This window comes from Saccostrea cucullata, unplaced genomic scaffold, assembly GCF_032062105.1.
Source record: "Saccostrea cucullata isolate Sc308-1 unplaced genomic scaffold, CSIRO_AGI_Scuc_v1 ctg874, whole genome shotgun sequence".
In the NCBI taxonomy this organism is placed as follows: Eukaryota; Metazoa; Mollusca; class Bivalvia; order Ostreida; family Ostreidae; genus Saccostrea; species Saccostrea cuccullata.
In genome coordinates this window covers 43,774-60,080 of record NW_026941189.1, presented here as the reverse complement: position 1 = coordinate 60,080, position 16,307 = coordinate 43,774, and the positions used below count along the sequence as shown (strand labels likewise).

General features: G+C 34.2%; 1 protein-coding gene across 1 annotated transcript; it reads right to left on the bottom strand.

The window, feature by feature from the left end:
- Nucleotides 1-445: 445 nt before the first annotated feature.
- On the bottom strand, nucleotides 446-15,590 carry LOC134257374 (uncharacterized). Its single transcript, XM_062740000.1, has 5 exons — nucleotides 15,075-15,590; nucleotides 3,070-3,125; nucleotides 2,383-2,472; nucleotides 2,161-2,235; nucleotides 446-882 (listed from the first exon to the last, which is right to left on the bottom strand). Exons 1-5 carry the CDS (start codon nucleotides 15,475-15,477, stop codon nucleotides 688-690), a joined length of 819 nt encoding a protein of 272 aa, XP_062595984.1. The 5' UTR covers nucleotides 15,478-15,590; the 3' UTR covers nucleotides 446-687.
- Between the last annotated feature and the right edge of the window lie 717 nt (nucleotides 15,591-16,307).

The window sequence follows — 16,307 nt, the reverse complement described above, 5'->3', positions numbered from 1 at the left end:
GACCTACAGACTGACCGGCAGACAGACAGCAGCAAACCAATATGCCCTTTTTCTTTCAAGGGGGGTGTAAAATATATAACTTAGTATAAAAATACTACACAGTATGCTTTAGTTGTTACACTCTAAACTTTTCAGTATGTTCCTATTCTAGGCATCTACTCTATAAAAAAAAGAACTTAATAAATAATGACTTGTCACACTGCAATTGATTTGCAAAATAAGGCAAACATTTATGACGTCAATTTTAGAGCTAATTTTCTGATAATGTCAAGATGCATATAGTTCTAATGGTGAATGGGCTTTATGCAAGACAATTATCATATACAAGGATCCTTACTCATGCAAATTATTTTCAAAAGAAACTCACTGCTTGTGCATGAAAAAAGTAATTAGAATTTTATTACTTGACGTGATTAATTATCCCCTCCTTCGAAGAAGGGAGGGCATATTGCTTTGCTGCTGTCTGTCGGTCGGCCCATTTAGTTTCCGTTCATTTTCTTCACAACCGTTGCACATACTGAAATGAAATTTGGTATACAGGTATATCAGATGAATATCTAGGTCAAGTTCTTTTTGGGTACAATAGCACCATTTTTGATGGATTTATGCCCCTTGGACTTAGAAAAATTCCAATTTGTGGGGTGGGGGGCATAAGTGTTTTATAAGTGTTTTACAAACATATCTTGTTTACCTTAGAGTTCGTTCTTTAGTATTCATCAATTCTGTATTGAGTCTTGATCGCAATGGACTAATTTGACCCTGGCTTAGGATGTTAATAGCTGTGTTCACATCAGTCAACTGAATTTCATGAAGGGGTAGGGCTTCCTCTTCCTGACTCCAATTAGAACCTTGACTACAAACTGCACTGCTCTGACTATCACTCTGTTACAAAATTAAACAAATATTTCATATAATCTTTCCTTACTACAATAACAAAATATATGTATATGAACAAATGATGCAGGTATGGATCCAGGACTTTTAAGCATATCAAACTTGTGGGATGGAGAGAAACCCCCAATCCCTGTTATAGATCTGTGCAAGTTATCCATGTATTTTGAAGACAAAGATTTAGTTTTGTGATATTTGTTAGACATGTGAGCTACAGAGCCCATTTGAGTGAGTATGTAGAAATTATGGATTCATATCATGAATACCAAATCTGACCTTTTCAAATGGTTCTCTTTTGTAGGGAGAAGGCTGGGTTTTAATGACATGATATTTATAGTTTTAAATGATGCCTCTACCTCTTTCAAACATAAATGTCTAGTTTCATATTCAAATTCTACTTTTATGTTTAGAGCACTGTTTCAAAGAAGAAAATTTAACTTTAAAGATATTTTCCACTACAAAGATTGTAAGCTAAAACTTGATACCCCTATGCATTATGGTAGCTTAATCCTACATGGTAGTGTATCACTCAATATTTCCATTTGTAATTTTTTTTTCTCTGTGATAACTCTTTGAAGGTTAGGGGAGTTTATTTCTTGATAATTCTGTCGGAATGTAAATTAGGCAGGTCGATAGGTCAGGAGCTAAGAGGGCCTGATATACATGCAAATCCTGTGCGCATCTAACTATGTGTCTGACGCTAAGGAGGCCAAATATGCATGTAAATCTTGTGCAGCTGCCTTTGTGTTTGACGTCAGTTGACGAGGACTATTGAAATTGGCATGGGAGTCCTCGTGTAATTTAAATCGATAATCTACATTTTTAAAGTCTAAATCTACAATTTTATTTCACAATGAAATGGATATATAAGGAATCACTGTCTAGTTAGTATAGTATGCCAGGGACATCAACGATAGTGGGAAACATGGGATAATTTATTCATAATGGGCTTTGCCCGTTGTGCAAATTATCAAAGTTTCCCACTATCGATGATGCCCTGGCATACTACACAAACTAGACAGTGATTCCTTAAAACAATGAATTTAGAGTATACACACTTCACCTTAAAAAATAATTTTTAAAAACCATAAATAAACTGAGTAATGGGCATTAGCAAATTATGATCATCTTGTTTTTCAAGACTGCAATATTTTGTTTCTTCCAGGCTTGATTTTCCTTAAACTAATGTTTTTACTTTCTACAGATCAATATAAAATTACAAAATTTCTTCAGATATCTAGAATTCACATGATATTCAATTTGTTCAACACTTACTTCATATATGATCTCTGTCCTTCTTGCACGGAGTCGACCACTCCATTCTTCATTATCTTCTGTTTCAGTCTGAGCAAAAGAGGTTTTAGAAATAATGGATATTATAGTAATAAAATCATATTAAAGAATTAACATATTCTCAGAATGACTGTTTTGAAAATAGGTCTAAATATTTTCACTATCAATTAATATTCAACATCAAAATTGTATACATACACCATCAGTACATGTAGACTGCTGGTTTTGGATAGAGGTTGCAATATCTGTCTCATCTTTGCCATGCTTGTCTTCCATGGGAGCTTCAACCTATTCATGATACATCTTAATTAAAATATAATTAAAATTGGTTATTTCATTTAAATATTTTTAACAGTGAATCAAATCTTAACCCTCTTTTATAAAATAAAAAAGCAATAGACCTATATCTAAATTTTGGGATCTAAAACTTAAATTCGGCATAGACTACTCTACTTATAAAAACTTTCAACGTAGTGTACAGATTATCAGTTAATCGACTTTAGATAAGTAAAATCTGAATTAAGGTAACTTGTACTTCACCAACAGAACTTTATGCTTTACAAACATTTCATTAAAAACATCTTTTACCAAAATGTTATGCTATGTTACTTACATGGGCTTTAAATACTGAGAATATTACCAGATCAGTAATTCTTTTAAAAATTCTTATTTTCAAGTACCGTAATTTTTAATGGTTCTTTTTAGATATAATTTCTAAATGTAGTTTCAAGTAGTGTGGTTGCTATCACAAATATGCAACTATGGAAGTACAATGTAGCAATTTATTTCATTCAACAAGGAAGCACGTACAAGAAGGCACAGAAAAATACAAGTAATTCGTAGATGTGAAAGAGCTCTTGAAATATAAGACTCAGGACTCATTACCTCTCCAGTTGATGAAGGAAGCTTCAAATAATCTCCATGACATTTTCTGCATATTCCTAAAATTAATTATAAAAGATTTATCATTGCTCCTTTTTTTCTTAACAATGCTCAACTTGCAACCAACTTCAATAATTATTTTATTGTTTATTTATAGAGGGCGGAGCCCTCTCACGGGCCCGAAGGGCCCGTGAGAGCGAAGCTCTCCCTATAGGTAACACGTATGTATATGAAAAATAAAAGAAATCTATTGTAAACTATATGTCAATTACAATACCCAGGCCATGGAACTGAGATTCTTGTCGCCAATATGGCGTCCTGTAAAATGGCGTCGGTTTGATTCACGCGCAAATTCTCGTTGTTGATGAGACTTTCATCAAAGTGAAAACCATTTAATCCAAGGATAATTAGAAGTAATGGTTTTTTACTTAAAATCAAATCCATCTTCCAACTTTCGATTTAGACGTTTAGATTTATTTATAGTTCGCGCTTCACAAGTATAACGGCATTTGATTGGTTAGAAATTCCCTACGGCGGCGCTGTCGTCTGCACTATTGAGGAGCGGATCTATAACCTTATTTATTTGTTAATAAAATTTAATAATAACGAATGTCTTCAGGATTATTGTCAATACATACCAAGCTAGAAATATAGTATTTTTTTTAGACATACTGTACAATTTTTTTGAACAGTTAAATGTTTTAAAAGTTATATTTAAAATTTAATACCCTGTGAAAAGTCTAAATTTAGGGACTCAATAAATGTGTGGAATATTTTTTTTAAAAATCTTTAGGTATCCAAATTGTTTATGAATATTTACTTGTACATAGATATATAAATACTTAGCAGATGGAAGTCTGAGTCTCATTTTTGTTGTGATTTTTAAAATTCAATATTTCATTTTATGAAGTTTTTCAAATGACAAAATTTCAGTATCTTAAATATAATAATCAAAACAAAAATCTTAATTGATATATATGAATTTTAAAAATATAGAAAAGATTTTTTTAGACAATTGGAATTACATATATACTGTAAAGTCTAAAATTAGGAAAAACTAAGTTAGACAATGTATGATGTACAGTCTGGAGAGGTAGTTGTTCAATCTGCATGTATCAGTAAATGCATGTAAATATACAGTCACGAAGTTATATGACTTCAATGTTGCAGTGCATGCTGTTAATGTAATACACATCAAGCATATCAATATAGTTTTCTATCCTAATAAATGTGCTTTAAAACTTTTGAAAACATGAAGCAAATATTCAGAATTTTTGTTTGACATCAATAAAGTTAAATATTCAATTCAAACTTCTCAGAAGTGTACCCTACTATTCACAAGTTTTGGTTTTGAAATTATATGATTAACCAAGTCTTAAACGACAAAGATACCAGAAAAATTACTTTTAATTTCGAGGTTTTTTTTTTCTACAGATAATTAAAAAGTATAACTGTTTTCAAAACGATTGTGTTAATGTTAGATTTAGAAAATTCGAAAGACTATTTAAATCAGATTTGTTTTAACAACATCAGCCCCCCAAAAAACAAAAAAAAACTGAAAAGTGAAATATACATTTTTCGTTAAAATAAAGAAAATAATCATTATGATTAAATTAATGGGTTACCAATTAATGTAAAATAAAAAGAAATAAATAAGAAGAAACTTTAAAAAGATATATCACAACAGGGACCTAATTCTGTAAACCAACTTTTATTCGCGTGCGAGAAATTTTCCCGAAGTTCTCGAGAGCCTCGTCATCACGAATATTTCTCGCCGCAAACCGGTCCTTTAAGTGTATATGTGTCTATTAACAACAGATCCAGAAATGCTTGATCGCGAAAATAAACTAATTTATCCCAGGTAAATCGCGAAATAAAGTCGTCGCAAATAAAAGTTGGTTTACAGTAAATGTCCCTTATCTTTTTTCTCATAAAAGTTGTGATGCTGTTATATTTTCAACCTTCGTGATAGTAACACAGTCAAATTTGGTCTGATGATGAGATTCATCCAGGAAGTAGACCATCTGTCTGTATTTTAGGTCATCTGAGTTCGTCTTATGATCTGGTCTTGACAATATTGTTCTTACTTTAGATGACGTCATAACTGTGATAATGTAATGGGAGTAATAACACTAGTTGAGAAATGACTTGAGGTTTCCAGATCAGTGTTGTTAAATAATTAAGCATATGAATCAAAAGTAGTGAAAGACAAAGAAATGATGCTCAGAAAAGTTTATGAGTTGATTATTGTAGGATATATTTGGGAACAAGTTTACTGTTACATGCATTAAAGATTGAGGTGTCGTTGGGCCGAGGTGTATCACATTTCTTGGACCTCGGTACGTTGAATCCCTTACTGGTCCAGTGCATGCCGCTCCCTTTCCCCACTACATTCTTCGATGTTTAGTGCTCTGGCTAGACAACCCTTTGTCTCATGATGAAATATCTCAGTTAGTTCTTAGATTTATTACATGTATTTGAATGAAAAGTTTTTTTTTTAGAACTGAGTCTCTGACACTGACATACAATTTCAGAATTTAACCTGTTAACTGATTTGTCATTAAACAATAAAAGGTAGCAATTTTCTCTTCATGGCTCCGCCCTCACTAACGGTCACACCGTCTAACATATTATATGTAGTGGTTTAGATTTTTGTTTCATAGCCATCGTTTCGTAATTCAATACTTACAAGTATTTGCTGGTATTTCAGTCTGATAATTCTATTTACCATTTGTTTTCAGTTGTTACTTACGTAAAAGTCCTTTATTATTTGTCTTTTATAAGTTAGGACATGAGTTGACATTCCACATGTTTTACTTTTTTAAACAGGAAGTGTCATCCATGTTGGCAGTCTTTCCGTAGTACTTTTGATACCTGCGTTCTGATTGGTTAATTTAGCTTTAGGATCTTTGATAGTCATTGGCTTTTATTTTGGGCCTTGTCAGGGTATTTAAACCCGTGTTCGTGTAGTTTTCTTCACTTGGGTTGGGGAACACAGCCTCATGGTTAGTTCCTCTTTTCTGTGCTAAGAAAACCTTATGGTTTATGAGCACTATTTGATTAGATACTTAGTGGACTAAGAAAACCTTATGGTTTAACAAGTTCTCTAGGTTTTGGCTTAGATTTAGTTTCACGTTTTTCACATGTTAGGAAACAGTTAGGATGTAGGGTATTTAAAGTAAATTTAGTTTCCCCTTTCCAAGTCCAGCCTGGTCTAGGGATATGTGGATAACAGGTTTATTTTCTAGAACCACTATTTATTATTTATTTTTGGGTGTTGTTTATTTTCTGGGTCAGTTATTTTTAGAGCCTAGAATTAGTATTGATATTTTCAGATTAACTCTAGAGTGTTGATAGTAGTCATATTGGGTGATGTAGCTCATTCCCTTTTCATTTTTTCCATCTCATTGATTTTTATAGGATTTTTCACCTTTTTGATAAGTATGGAAGCCCAGTAGGGACATAGATTATTTTTCATAGTTTTGCCACATTCCTCCCATTTTTCATTATATTTTTCAATTATTTATTTATTGAGATTATTCATTGAGATTATTGAGATTCATTTTTCAGATTAAATTACATTTTTGATAAAGCTTTATTTATCCTGTGCCATTTTCAAAGACTTTTCTGTTTGTTAAATTTTGATCAATATTTATTATTTGTTATCATTTACAACGGTTAATTCTCACTTTATTAAATTGATAAAACTTACAACTGTGTTTTCATTTAGCGTTGACCATAGTTCAGAAATCCCCTTACCTGGGTTGATCATTGATAACTGGAGATAGTTTACTCCTTTAAGCCGAGTTGGCTAGTAACTTTGGTAATTTATACATTGAAGAGTTCTACTTCCGGTTACATAATTTTTGGTGCCGTGACCAGGATTTCTGAATAGAAACCATGGCTTCGTTAAATCCAGATTCTGATAGAGTAGAAAGAGCTACATCAACCCCTAGAGTTGATAGGTTAAGTTCAAGTCAAGGTGCTAGACCTAAGCTTATGTCAAGAGTCAAACAGCCCTCTTTGTCCTCTCCTGTGAGTGAGATTGAGATGCATGAGAGTAAACTAGATACTAGCATGAGTTTACAGGTTTCAGATTTAGAACAACTGTTGCAGGACCTCACTACAGACTTTGAGAAATGTAAGCATGAGATTGAAGAAACTCTTCGACGCAAACGTCGTGTGTCATTTGCTGAAGGTAATGATAGGGATAGACATGCAAGACAGAATGAAGTTGTAAGAGAGACAGTGACACCCTTAGATAGAGTGAGAGAAACAGAGAGTTTGAGTACTTCACCTGCACAAATAAACTTTGCACAGAGAGACAGAAGTGAGAATCTCAGTAGGTCACAGACAAATATGTCTACACTGCCCAGTACCCCTGTAAATCTTGGTAGACCTAAACGTAGAGAAAAAGAACCAGACAAGTTTGATGGTAGAAATGTAGCATGGCAGGATTACTTAGTTCATTTTGAGCAAGTGTCTAATTGGAACAATTGGTCTCATGAAGAAAAGTCCCAGCAGCTAGTTATGTCATTAAGGGGGGAGGCACAGAAAATTCTAGGTGACCTATCTCAAGAACAGAGAAAAGATTATGACAACTTAACATCTATCTTATCTAGTAGGTTTTGTCCGAAAGAACTTGTAGTTGCACATAGAGTAGATTTTAGATCACGTCTTAGAAAACAGAATGAAAGCCCTTCAGATTATGGTTTTGCACTTAGGAGGTTAGGAAACTTAGCTTTTCCAGATATGGCTTATTCTGATAGGGAGATAGTTGTTTTAGAGCAGTTTATGAGTGGAATTGGGAATTCAGAAATTAGATCTCATGTCATTTTACATCATCCTAAGACTTTAGAGAGTGCCATTTCATTAGCAACAGAATTTGAGGCAGTTAAGGGGCCACAACTCTCCATCACTAAGCCAAGTGTAAATAGTGTTAGGACAGATAATGAAACTACACCTGTTAAGACCCCTGATGAGTTGTCAAGTTTAGTTCAAACTCTAGAGAAATGCGTTAACAAGATGGCCAATAGTTATCGGGGTGGTAAAAAACAAACAGGGAAAGTCATAGAGTGTTATAAATGTCATCAGTTAGGACACACAGCTAGATACTGTCATACACAAAACAATAGTGATTATAGGGTAGAGAAAGATAAGACACCCCCTTCTCACACACCATCAGTTAGGGATAAGGAAAACTTCCCGGGGTTGCATTTGAAGCCCACAGTGTGACCCAAAATTCTGTTGATAGTAGGGCTGCTCAGAAGTTAAGAGTTAGTTTGCTTCAGAAGTCATGTTTAAGTGTAGGCTGTACTGTAGGAGAACATGTAAATAAGTTTTTAGTCGACACTGGTTCTCAGGCTTGTTTGATAGACAGAGATGTTTTTATGACTTTTGAGAATAGACCCCCTTTGAAACCTTGTGTTTTGTCATTAACCACAGCAGATGGTAGTGCTATGAAAGTTTTAGGGAAAGTTGACTTAGAGTTTAGGATAGGAGATAATTTGTTTTGTCATGAGTTTATTGTTACTGAGTTAGGAGACTTGTGTGGAATCCTTGGGATGGATTTCTTGGAGAACAATGATGTGACAATTCAAGTTTCTAGGTGTCTCATGTTGATAGGTGGTCAGCATATTCAGTTAGAGAGGGAGACAACTCCTATTTGTGCTAGAGTCAAGGTGGCAAAGAACATAGTTATTCCCCCTGATTGTGAAGTTTTTGTACCAGGGTATGCTGTAGGTGATTTGGACGCTTCTGTAAATAATTTGTTTGAGCCGTTCAAGTTTTTAAATCAAAAGGGTCTGTTAGTTGCTAGAACTTTAGTGAATCCTGACAAGATTTTATTTTCTGTTGTAAATATTTCAGACAAAGCTGTTAGGATCAGTAAACACACAACAGTGGCTTCTGTACAGCAAGTTGACATTGTAGGGTCTGATAAGTCTATGAGTGATCTAGATTCTGTAGAACTTCCTGAACATTTGCAATCATTGTTCGATAGGTCTTGTGAGAGGTTATCTGAAAAAGAGAAATCTCAGTTGTTAGAATTACTGATACATTATCAGGATATTTTTGTTGGACCTGATGGTAGATTTGGGAGAACAAATCTTGTGAAACACAGTATAGATACTGGTGATTCTAAGCCTATAAAAATCCCACCTCGTAGGCTACCTTATGCTCAGAGAGAAATAGTAGAGAAGGAGATTTCAAAGATGCTCGATAATGATGTTATAGAACCTAGTGATAGTCCTTGGTCAGCTCCCTTGTTGTTAGTTGCTAAGAAAGATGGTTCTTGGAGATTTTGCGTGGACTATAGGCAACTTAACTCAGTTACTAAGAAAGATGCTTATCCATTGCCCCGCATAGATGAGTCACTTGATTCTTTAGCTGGAGCTTCCTGGTTCAGTACACTAGATTTAGTTTCAGGGTATTAGCAGATGGAAATGTCAGATAAGGATAAACCAAAAACAGCTTTCTCAACTCATATGGGCTTATTCCAGTTTAAAGTAATGCCCTTTGGCATGTGCAATGCCCCTAGTTGTTATGAGAGGTTAATTGAGTTAGTTCTTAGAGGTCTCAGATGGGAGAAATGTTTATGTTATTTAGATGACATCATTGTGTTTGGAAGTAGTTTTGACCAAGCTTTGAAAAATCTTAAGCTAGTGTTTGATAGACTCAGGTCAGCAAATTTGACTTTGAAACCCTCAAAGTGTGTACTATTTCAGAAAGAAGTGTCATTTTTAGGTCATGTGGTGTCTGATAAAGGAATTCAGTGTGATCCTAGTAAAATTGACAAAGTTAAGAAATGGCCTGTACCTAGTAATGTCACAGAGGTTAGAAGCTTCTTAGGGTTAGCAGGATATTATAGGAGGTTTATTCCTGAGTTTTCCACCTTTGCAGCCCCTTTAACATATTTGACTAGAAAAGGGAAGAAATTTTGTTGGACGTCTGATTGTCAGAAATCATTTGAGAAACTTAAGGAACTCCTTTGTTCAGCTCCTGTGTTAGCTTACCCTGATAGTACCTCAGAGTTCATCTTAGATACAGATGCTAGTTTGACAGGTTTAGGTGCTGTTCTATCTCAAGTGCAAAATGGCGAGGAGAAGGTCATTGCTTATGCTAGTAGGACTTTGAATAAATCCCAAGTCAGATATTGTACCACTTATAAGGAGTTATTGGCAGTAGTTACTTTCATTCGCCTGTATAGACATTTCCTTTGGGGTAGACATTTCACGGTTAGAACAGATCATGCTTCCCTTGTGTGGTTGAAAAACTTTAAGAATCCAGAAGGAATTTTGGCTAGGTGGCTTTCAGTTTTGGAGACTTATGATTTTTCCATTCAACATAGGCCAGGGAAATTTCATTGCAATGCTGATAGTTTGTCAAGAAGGCCTTCCAGTTATTGTAAGCGTGAGGATTGTCCTGATTGTCATTTTGGGGATTGTGTGGATTCTGGTGGTCGAACAGGTGCACCGAAGCAATTGGACAGCATATTATTGTCCTCGGCCGCTAAGGTTGCTCCTGTGAGAACCGACCAATGGTTCAACTCGGCGGAGTCAGGGTCCCACAATTCTGTTGATGACAATGGTGATGATAGTTGTGATGTTGTACCTAACTGGTTGGATACTTGGTCAGTTGATCAGTTGAGAACTTGGCAACAAGAAGAACCTGCAATTAGGCAAATAATTAGGTTAAAAGAAAATTCCATTGTTAAACCCCCTAGGCATGTTGTTTTGGATGCTTCTCCTGACTTAAAAACTTATTGGGGATTATGGGAATCTCTTGAAGTCAAAGAAAACATGTTGTATTACAAGTGGAAGTCATTAGATGATAAGGAGTTTTTGTTGTTGATTGCTCCTAGACACATAAGATCTCAGATATTTCATGAGCTGCATGAGAATAAAACTGCTGGTCACTTAGGTAGGGAACATACCATTAGATCCATTAAGCGTAGGGTATATTGGCCTGGTATGTCTTCAGACATTAAACGTTGGTGTAGAGAGTGTGATGTTTGTGCCCGAGCAAAAGCTGGTCCAGGTCTTGGGAGGTCATCTCTTCATCAATCAGTCATAGGTGCTCCTTTAGATAGGTTAGGAGTTGATATTTTAGGTCCTTTACCCAGAACAAGTAATGGTAATGAGTACATCATAGTTCTCTGTGATTATTTTTCTAAGTGGGCTGAAGCTTATCCAGTACCTAATCACACAGCTTTGACAGTAGCAGATAAGATAGTTAATGAATTCATCTGTAGATTTGGTGTCCCTAAACAGATTCACTCAGACCAAGGTCGCGAGTTCGAGTCGGAACTATTTTCTGTCTTATGTGAGAAGTTAGGCATTGAAAAGACACGTACTACTCCATATAGGCCACAGTCTGATGGTTTAGTTGAGAGGATGAATAGGACACTTTTGCAAATGTTGTCAGCTTATGCAAATAAAAATAGGGATAATTGGGATGACAATATACCCTTTGTTCTTATGGCATATAGGTCAACCATTCAAGAAAGTTCAGGTTGCTCACCAAATTTAGTCATGTTTGGCCATGAAATTATGAGCCCAGTTGATCTTATGTTAGGAAATCCTCCTTCTTCACCTATCCCCACTTGCCCTGTAGAATATGTAGAGTGGTTAAGAATAGTTTTATCTGATTCTTACAATTTTGTGTCAGAAAATCTTAGGCAGGCAGCATCAAAACAGAAAAAGTACTATGATAGGGGATTAAAACCTAGAGAGTTTACAGAAAATGACTTTGTCTGGAGGTGGTATCCACCCTCAGCTGGTGTTAAGTTAGGGTTAGGATGGACAGGGCCATATAAAGTTATCAAGAAGATCACAGATGTAACTTATCAAATTCAAAAAGACAGTAAGAGCCCTCTCATTGTGGTACATGTAGATCAGTTAAAACCCTATGAAGGCATTTTACCTCATGGAAACTGGACACCAGTAGTTACTTCCCTTGACGAGTCATTAGAACCCCCTGTAGATCATACTCCTGTAGATTTTAATGATCAAGAGGAAGTTGAGGAGACTGTTCCTCCTGTTTTTAATTTACCTAGTCCTGAACCCCTTAGACAGTCAAGGTGGGGTAGAACAATCAAACCCCCTGTTATCTACTCTCCTTGAGACCAGGCATGTATCTAGGCATTTTATTTTTTTTATTTTTTTAAATGCCTATGTAAATAGTTATTTTTATTTTTGAATTCTATATATAACTTGATATATAAAAGGTTTGAGTTGACCTTTTGTAGTGATAACAAGTGATATTTAATTTTTGAAATATCTCAGTCTAGTTTTAAGAGTAGATTTTAATTACTTTATTAATGAGGTAGTTTTTGGTAGTCATTTATTTTCTTTTGAGAATAGCATTCAAGTTAGCACTGATTTTGTCTTTAGTAGATACAAGGTCAATGATAGTTGTTTTATTTATCTGATAAGACACAGTAGTTGGCAATGATTTATAGTTATCTAGAAGTCAAAACAGTATATTTCAGTTCTTTCGGCTTATTCAGTAACAGTAATAATAGTTATGAATCATTGAGAGCTTGGTATTCCTAGTTTAATACTGACCGTAGATGATCTTTAAATTATCTCCCTTGTACTGTGCTGAAATCAACACTTAAGTTTTTCTTATAGTTTATCTATGGGAGGTGATGCATGGTCATCCCTTGTTAGGTTATGTTATAAGTATTTGCGCGCTACTTAATAACATATTTGGTTTAAATTCAGTGGATTCTGAATTTGGTAGATAACTATATTGATTAACTTTCCATATTTATTCTGATATTATTTAAAGTCTTAGAATTTAAGATTTTAATTTTAAAAGTTATTTTTCATAGAGGTAAATTGACTTCAAAACTTGCATTGATGGTGATTGATTTGCTTAAATACTTTTCTAATCCTTGTTATACAATTTCTCGCACAAGTTTACAGCTGATGTTCTTAGAAGAAGACGATACTGAAGAGCCGCAATACTCTCTTTATACACCAGGACCTTGTGTTGTGCCTGATGAACGATCGCGATGAAACGAGATACTAGACCATGACAGTTGTGTGACCACTGGATCCGCACTGTGTTACCATTCCCGGAACTCCCAGAGGACCTTGTGTAGTGACAATGACATGAACATTTGTCTTGTGTTGAAACGAAAATTTACTGTGTAAATTTTGTTTTTTTTAAGGGGGGAGGAATGTAGTGGTTTAGATTTTTATTTCATAGCCATCGTTTCGTAATTCATTATTTACAAGTATTTGCTGGTATTTCAGTCTGATAATTCTATTTACCATTTGTTTTCAGTTGTTACTTACGTAAAAGTCCTTTATTATTTGTCTTTTATAAGTTAGGACATGAGTTGACATTCCACATGTTTTACTTTTTTAAACAGGAAGTGTCATCCATGTTGGCAGTCTTTCCGTAGTACTTTTGATACCTGCGTTCTGATTGGTTAATTTAGCTTTAGGATCTTTGATAGTCATTGGCTTTTATTTTGGGCCTTGTCAGGGTATTTAAACCCGTGTTCGTGTAGTTTTCTTCACTTGGGTTGGGGAACACAGCCTCATGGTTAGTTCCTCTTTTCTGTGCTAAGAAAACCTTATGGTTTATGAGCACTATTTGATTAGATACTTAGTGGACTAAGAAAACCTTATGGTTTAACAAGTTCTCTAGGTTTTGGCTTAGATTTAGTTTCACGTTTTTCACATGTTAGGAAACAGTTAGGATGTAGGGTATTTAAAGTAAATTTAGTTTCCCCTTTCCAAGTCCAGCCTGGTCTAGGGATATGTAGATAACAGGTTTATTTTCTAGAGCCACTATTTATTATTTATTTTTGGGTGTTGTTTATTTTCTGGGTTAGTTATATTTAGAGCCTAGAATTAGTATTGATATTTTCAGTTTAACTCTAGAGTGTTGGTAGTAGTCATATTGGGTGATGTAGCTCATTCCCTTTACATTTTTTTCATCTCTTTAGAATTTTTCACCTTTTTGATAAGTATGGTAGCCCAGTAGGGACATAGATTATTTTTCATAGTTTTGCCACATTCCTCCCATTTTTCATTATATTTTTCAATTATTTATTTATTGAGATTATTCATTGAGATTATTGAGATTCATTTTTCAGATTAAATTACATTTTTGATAAAGCTTCATTTATCCTGTGCCATTTTCAAAGACTTTTCTGTTTGTTAAATTTTGATCAATATTTATTATTTGTTATCATTTACAACGGTTAATTCTCACTTTATTAAATTGATAAAACTTACAACTGTGTTTTCATTTAGCGTTGACCATAGTTCAGAAATCCCCTTACCTGGGTTGATCATTGATAACTGGAGATAGTTTACTCCTTTAAGCCGAGTTGGCTAGTAACTTTGGTAATTTATACATTGAAGAGTTCTACTTCCGGTTACATATATATACATGCACATATGTGTGTGGTTAAATACATTATGAAGATGTAGCACATAAGAACTACATGTATTAATTTGGGTCTGAAATGCATTTAACATCTAAATAGTAAATATAATCATCAAAACATGAGCTGATCAAATCAATCAATTTGTCTAGTATGTTAACATGCATAATTAGTATACATGTATACTTTAGTCATGTTAAAAGAATGTATTTTTAAAACTTGTAAACATTCATTTAAATTATATAATTAAAATACAATTAAACATGATTGTATGGGATTTGAGAACCCTGATTTTTGATAATTAAATTTTCATATTTATTAATTACCATGATTACTTCAACAAACAATAAACGATTTCCATTTCGCATCTTTGGATTTTTTATGACCACTGCATCATTAAACATGTTAAATCAGAAGCTAAAAAATAGGATTTTATAGTAAAATCACTGCATTATAGTGATTATACATATACTAGCTAATATACAGACCCCCCCCCCCTTGTCTCACGGAAACAGCTTCAAAAATTAAGATATTAAACTGTAGTATTCTGATTATTTTTTTATTTAGATTAAATTATCTTAGGTAATATAAATTAACTTACCAGAACCTATAGGCACTAAAGTACCAAACTCGGAAACCATCCGCTTAGACATAAGAGAGTTGAAACTCCGATACGGCTTGGCATTTCCCTGGTGGTTAGGATACTGACAAGTGGTCTTGGCGCGCCAATGTAAACCAAGAAAGTCTCTGTGATAGGGACATACCGTAAATGTTTCCTCAACAGTGAAAAGTCCCACACGCTTACATATTAGGTCTGCTTCACTGAACACATCAGCCTCTCCTTTCATGCCAGATCGAATCCCATTTTTCAACAGATGTGATACAATACCTCTCTTACAGTCTTTTAATCTAATCAAATTTTTTTCTGATGGATGCAAAGGTGAAAAAGAACAGCAATTTGAAGCATAAACACTGATAGAACATTTTTCAATGGAGGCATCCATTACTGATGCCCTGTTGCATTATGGGAAATGGGAGATAACTCTTACAGTTAAATGTGAGGAAGGGGCTTAACTTTGGAAGCTGTATACTTGTTAGCATGAAGAAAACACATAAAATCAAGAATTCTATATAAAAGCATATACTAAGGTAAAAATATTTTTATCATGGAAAACTATATGTAATAATGTTTTTCTGTGTTTTATTGATACAAAAAGGATGAATTTTAATGATTTTATATAGGAATTTAACCAAATCCATCAATATAACTTGAGTGTAAATAACACAAATATACAAAAGAAATGAACTTTTTCTTCTTCAAATATTTAAATATGTTTAATTTGAATGAAAATTGAGAAGAAATAAACAGATTCCAAAATTAAAGTGTGTAACCCCTACATGGGACCCTGCCTGACTCTTACACGGAACAGTACTTAATTATTTATTAAATTACTCACAGGAATAAGGGTGGTGTCTCCAACACTATGAAATCACTATATACATGTACACCCTTCAAAAACCAGTTTTCAGAATAAGGGAAATTATTATAGTAATTCCCGCCAATTCTACCTTAGAACCAATCAACTACACTGACCAATAGAAATCAATGTCCCACTACATAATGGAATAACCCATTCACAACATTACCTGGTAGTCTACCTGGAATACAACACTTAACTAAATAGGGGTGTTTAGGTTTATAACAGGCACTGAACAAGACAACATAGAGTGTTAGTAAATCGCATTGCGCAGCGCTGAATGAAAGAGTGAATGACTGAATGAATAAAAAAATGAGAATAATGTGTACAATTTAAAATACATATCTTAAAAATAT